Raw genomic sequence first — 5,419 nt, forward strand, 5'->3', positions numbered from 1 at the left:
AATTGAGTTAAAGGTCCAGTATGTTAATCAGTATCTGTGGACAGAAATGCAACGTAATATACAGAACTATGTGTATAAACACCTTACGTAATGAACCTTAGAATGAGCAATTTCTATTAACATTAACTTCATGTCACCTTACACGGAATACGCAATGTTGTTTCTACGGTGCAATTCGAAATCGATGCTAGATGGTGCCAGATATCATTCACTGGATCTTTAACGCTTCACTTTCTCCCGAGGTGTTTAATCTGATGCACAAAGCTGATGATGTCTGTTTTTCTACTGCATCTTCACAAAACCGTTCATGTTTCAAGCACTCATCCTTTGAACGTTACTGCAGGAGTGCTTTTAGATGACATACTGTAGAAAGAATAAATAGAGAACGTTATGGCCACAGAAGACGATGGGAATCTCAACCTCCCTGTTGAGTCTCCAAAGGCTTTTTCTTCACTTATTCACTTGAAGTTTATGCATTTGAAGTTTCCTGTCTCTTGTCAGCTTTGATTTGCTAACATTTATTAATACACATGCCGTAATGGCCAAAATTGACGTCCTACTTTGGATGATCAAAGTCTATAAATGTATTATTAAAAGACGCATTCATAATTTTGTATGCATTTTGCATAGTTGTGATTGGAGTGTAAGCTGAAGTTCTGTTTTGAGAAGAATTCAAAGAGATTTGGCAAAAAAATAACAACGTATGCACAAATTATGTATGGATTCATTTATTGAGTCACTTTGGCAACGAAGTACACAACTGGATCAACACAAAATATATTTTTAAATCATGGTTTTGCCATTTTTCTGTCCTGTTCTTTTTCTTACGTAGCTACTGTTTGTGCCAAAATGTATTTTCTGTAAAGCTGATTTGCAACAATGCAAAACTGTAAAAAGTGCTAGGGAAATACATTTGAGAATTCCTTTTAATGAATACTCTGGGATTCTAAACAAACAAACAAATTATCATCTGATTTGTAATTCTCAAAGTCGCCTTTAGACGAAAATATTCTCCTGAACTTTGGACCATTGAAAGTACAGAAAGAGTAGTATTTCTTAGAGAAAGTTGGATTTTCTCGAGTTAAAGCACAGTTGTTATATACTTATGTAGTACATCCTCTTTCAAAGAGGACATGGTCTAGTGTAGAGAGTCCAATGTAAATTTGACTGTATTCTGGAGTTTGGCTTTCCGCCCTTGTGGGCCAGTACTCGATCCAGGTGTGCTCTCCCAAGACGTATTGCCGGCTAAAAAGATCAGAAAACAAAGGCTCACACACAATTTCCATCTACGTCTGTAAAACGTGACTCCAATTCACATTCAGACAATGTAAACAACACTCCATAAACCAACCAAAGCGAATCAAACACACATACATGCAGTGAACGCTTACCTGTTCCCTATGATCGGTATATCTATGAATTTGCCCATGATGAGATATGTCTTGTCTTTTTGCAGTCCCAGCCCTTCTCTACAGTTGGGATGACTCATAAAGATTCTCTCCTGCCCTTCAACACCCGCATCAGTGCCTAGAAGATCAAATAGTTATTAGACAAACGTTTGCGTCGTGGTATTTTTATATCTCTTCTCATGTCCGCAGTACCTGCATGCAACAATAGTTCTTCATTTCGAAGTTTTTACGTGTTTCGAAAGCAGACTTTCATGCTTTATTTTACTATTACTTCCGTTTGGGACCTTTACTATTGCGCTGTCAGACATACAAATAAAAAACAAATAAAGGCCTTTACATGCAGCGGAAATCGGAGTAATGGGCAAAAAGCGACCTCTGCCGTGTGGGTTTCTGGCTCACGCCATTTATAAGCTTCCCGGACAAAATGAAACCGTTTCACGCGTTTAGATGACCTTAACGTTTCTTGTTACAGCTTATTAAGCATAACCGGAGTAAGGCTGTGTATGTAAATGCACTCAATGCAAAATTGTGAAAAGAGCTATATAAATAACATTGAATTGAAAATGATCCCCAGACATATACAGTAGATGAGAGAATGAAGATCCTTACCTTCTTTTACGACTTTCAGCACTTTCATTATATAGACATCCGTGTGCATTGCCAGATTCATACGCTCCACTTTGACTTTATAAACTGGAAAACATACATACGTATTTCAAGTAGCTACACCCAAATTCAACTTTCCATAATGGCTGACAAACTCTAGTAACGTGTTTACCATAGTCCATGCCAGCTTCACAAGCTTTATCCCATCGACCCTCTTCTGTGATATTATGTTTTTTCTGGTAACTGCAGTTTTCTGTTTATTTGCGCGATCACACACACTTATAAGTGACCCCAGAGCTATATATGAATATATTAAATGAGGCAGTACACAGAAGTTATAAGCAATACCTTCAGCGCACTGGCATACGTCTCCCTGACACAGTCTGAGTAGAGCGCCATCTTGTCTTTCAGGGTGGTAGTACTTTGTACAGCGTTTGTCTGAGACAACACAAGCGTTCAATATAAGAGAACAATCTCTGTGTGTTTGTGTGTGTGTGTGTGTGTGTGTGCGTGTGTGTGTTAAGCTCTCACCTGGTGAATAATATTGATAGACAGTGACTCCAGCAGGCTGCAGCGAACTAACTCGATTCATCTTGTGCATTCTGAAGACAATTTTTTCGATTTCTTTATGAGAAACCTTGGGACACAAGATTTTAAAATGGTAGCAGTTCTGTTTTGTGAGTGTTAAAAAAACTATGGACTGAAAGGTGCTGCGAGTAATTTTGGGAGGATCTGGTGATAGACATGCAATATAATATACATAACTTTGTGTTCAGAGGTGTACAAAGACCTTACATAATGAAGTGCTGTGTTTTTATTATCTTTGAATGAGCTATTTCATCTACATACGCCGAAGGTACCCTTGCGTAGAAATCCGTTGTTTCGTTATTTCTACAGAACGTGTTTTGCTATTACATAATTTCTTTCGGCAAAGAAGCGAAAACATGCTGACATCTTCGCCTTGTGTCAGCTACTGTAGGCATTTGAAAGGGAGGGTGGAGCGAGCTGTTGGTTGCATTTCTCAAAATTACATACAAATATCAACATCTTTTAACTCAAAATATACAACGTTGATGTTGGACGAAAACTTTGGATCTTCATGTTCTCCAGATTTCATCATTTATTGTTATTTTCGTGAATCTTTACTAAAACCTCATGTTTATCTTTGGGTTTTACAAAAGTCTAACCAATGAAACGTTTTAAAAAGAGCTTTTCAATTCGCATAGTGTTTAATCAATTATATAAAAAAATGATTTGTTAAAAATTATTAAATGATTTGGAGATATGAGGTATGAGTATTGCTTAAATTGCCACAAAACTTAACATAGTTTTAATTGCATAATAAAGGTTTGTTTAATAGAATAATTGTGTCACTTTTTGACATGCATTACCTTGCACAAGTATTCAGGCCATTACATTCCTTTTTCGGAAGTACAAACAATCATAATGAATAAGACATTCTTTATGTCAGGATATTTCCAGGATAAAAATCTATAAAATTGTTATTCAGGTTATAAAGATTTGAAACAGGAAATGAAGGGAAAAATAACTCTAAAACCAAAGAAGACATTTAAAGTCTATCAGTATAGAGAGAATAGTGAATAGTAATAATACAAAAACTAGACCTTGCAATCAAATCAAACAGACACTGCCACCACCTATTAAGAACCCTTCAAAGCCTATTATTGGTGGAAGATGTCATTAGTTGATCAAATATGGTTCACTATAGGCGGATCAGAACATTTTTGTTAAAAATAAAACACATTTCACCAGGCAGTTGATGTGCAGGCATCTTTCCTGATTCGACCAGTAGCCGAAGGCCAGTTCGCCATTGCACAGAGCTTCCCAACCTGTGTTGGAGGCGTCCGTCATGACCACCTTCCATCTGCATGTAGTGCCCAGAGGCACACCCTGTTCCAGCCAAAGGGGATCCTTCCGAGGGGTTAGGGCAGTTATACAGACTTGGTCCAACAAAACGCGTAGGCGTCCAAGACGCCAAGAGTGTGGCGGAACTCTCTGTTTCAGCCAGTATTGAAGTGGGAGCATCCGGAGGACAGAATCTGTTTCAGTGTAATCATTCTGAAACGCTGTTTCGTAAGGGAGGGGTTCAGATGTCTGAGATCGAGGATGGGGCGGAGGCTGCCGTCCTTCTTGGGTACGAGGAAGTAGCGGCTGTAGAAGCCTGACTCGTTTTGGTCTCGTTTTGGCTCCTTTGTCCAGTAAGTTCCTTAACTCTGTGCGTAGAACGTGAAAATTTGCGCTCTGCACTCTGGGCCGGGATCACCCTGCAGAATCGCAGGGGTCTGCAAGCGACCTAGAGTGAATACCCTCGAGATATTATTACCAGGACCCACTCGGAAACCCCGGGGATGGCCCGCCAGGCCTCGGCCCGTGTAGCAAGGGGTTGGGTGGAATGAGGAGGGCTTGACTCCCGAGGAGAGTGAAAGGTTGCTCTTTTTCTGACAATGTTTGTGTTTTATTTAATTTTCTGCTATAACACCGGTAGGTTGCAAGGGTGTTAGAATAGACCCTGTACTTAGAACATGTTACCAAAACACATTTTCACCCATACCCGGAACTGAACGGGGTGACTGGGCATGAACAAGAGCCTTCTTTGAGGGAGGACCGGCCATAGCAGGACCTGGACCCTTCCTCTTCCTCACCTTGGTCTCAGGAAGTAACCTGAGGGGCAGGGTCCAGCTTGATCTTAGGCCGGGGTCCCTGTCTTTGCAGCTGAAGAAAACATCTCACTGAGCGGTAGCGTTGGCGTGTCTCAGCTCTCGGAGCCTTATGAACAGCAGGGGCTTTTTCCAGCTGCTTAGTCGAGGCTGGCATGGGGTGAGCTCCATTGGTCCGTGCAGCTACGCTGCCATTGGTTTAAAGTTTTACTTTTTTCACACCAATGGCCCTGCAGTATTCACTGCGCTATTGAAAAGCTTCAGTCATCGGAGAAAAAGGAGTTTCCTCCGCTATGCAGGACGAGTGAAGTATCGATAGGGAACCTACAGTTTCCACAATTGTTTAAGTCCTGTGCCCAGTGGACCTGAACATCCTGTATGTAATACACTGAAAATTTGTCCTGATATATGTTCTTCACAGAAAATAAGCCAAGGGCAATATGTTTGAATTCGAAAAAATATATATTGAATCCTTTTTTAATAAAAAATGGAAAAGGGTCCCACAGATCCGAACACCATACAAGGATTCAAATAAAACAGAAATTATCAAGATGAATAGATCATCGGAACAGATATATGGCCTCCTCTTGGGTGCATACATATAATATGCATGATTTAAATATATGTTCTGTATTGGATTTATTTTATTTTGGACATCTGTATGTAGAAATTGTAAACACAGAAAATTTAGAAACAGAAAATGTTTCAAAGATCAAGGCGTCAACT

At 39.7% G+C, this 5,419-nt stretch overlaps 1 protein-coding gene across 1 annotated transcript in view; it reads right to left on the reverse strand.

Annotated features, from left to right (window-relative positions):
• Positions 1-1,036: 1,036 nt before the first annotated feature.
• The window catches only part of LOC306897084 (complement C3-like), a gene marked incomplete at its 5' end in the record, with an annotated part of 19,419 nt that continues 15,036 nt past the window's right edge, over positions 1,037-5,419 (reverse strand). Inside the window, 8 exons of the mRNA XM_079461564.1 lie at positions 1,037-1,245; positions 1,392-1,527; positions 2,019-2,102; positions 2,188-2,268; positions 2,364-2,453; positions 2,547-2,652; positions 3,786-4,249; positions 4,588-4,748. Of these exons, the coding sequence (XP_079317690.1) occupies positions 1,104-1,245; positions 1,392-1,527; positions 2,019-2,102; positions 2,188-2,268; positions 2,364-2,453; positions 2,547-2,652; positions 3,786-4,249; positions 4,588-4,748 (1,264 nt within the window). The 3' untranslated portion in view covers positions 1,037-1,103. The remainder of the gene's footprint in view (positions 1,246-1,391; positions 1,528-2,018; positions 2,103-2,187; positions 2,269-2,363; positions 2,454-2,546; positions 2,653-3,785; positions 4,250-4,587; positions 4,749-5,419) is intronic.

This window comes from Barbatula barbatula (genome assembly GCF_947034865.1).
Source record: "Barbatula barbatula genome assembly, chromosome: 8".
Lineage (NCBI taxonomy): Eukaryota > Metazoa > Chordata > Actinopteri > Cypriniformes > Nemacheilidae > Barbatula > Barbatula barbatula.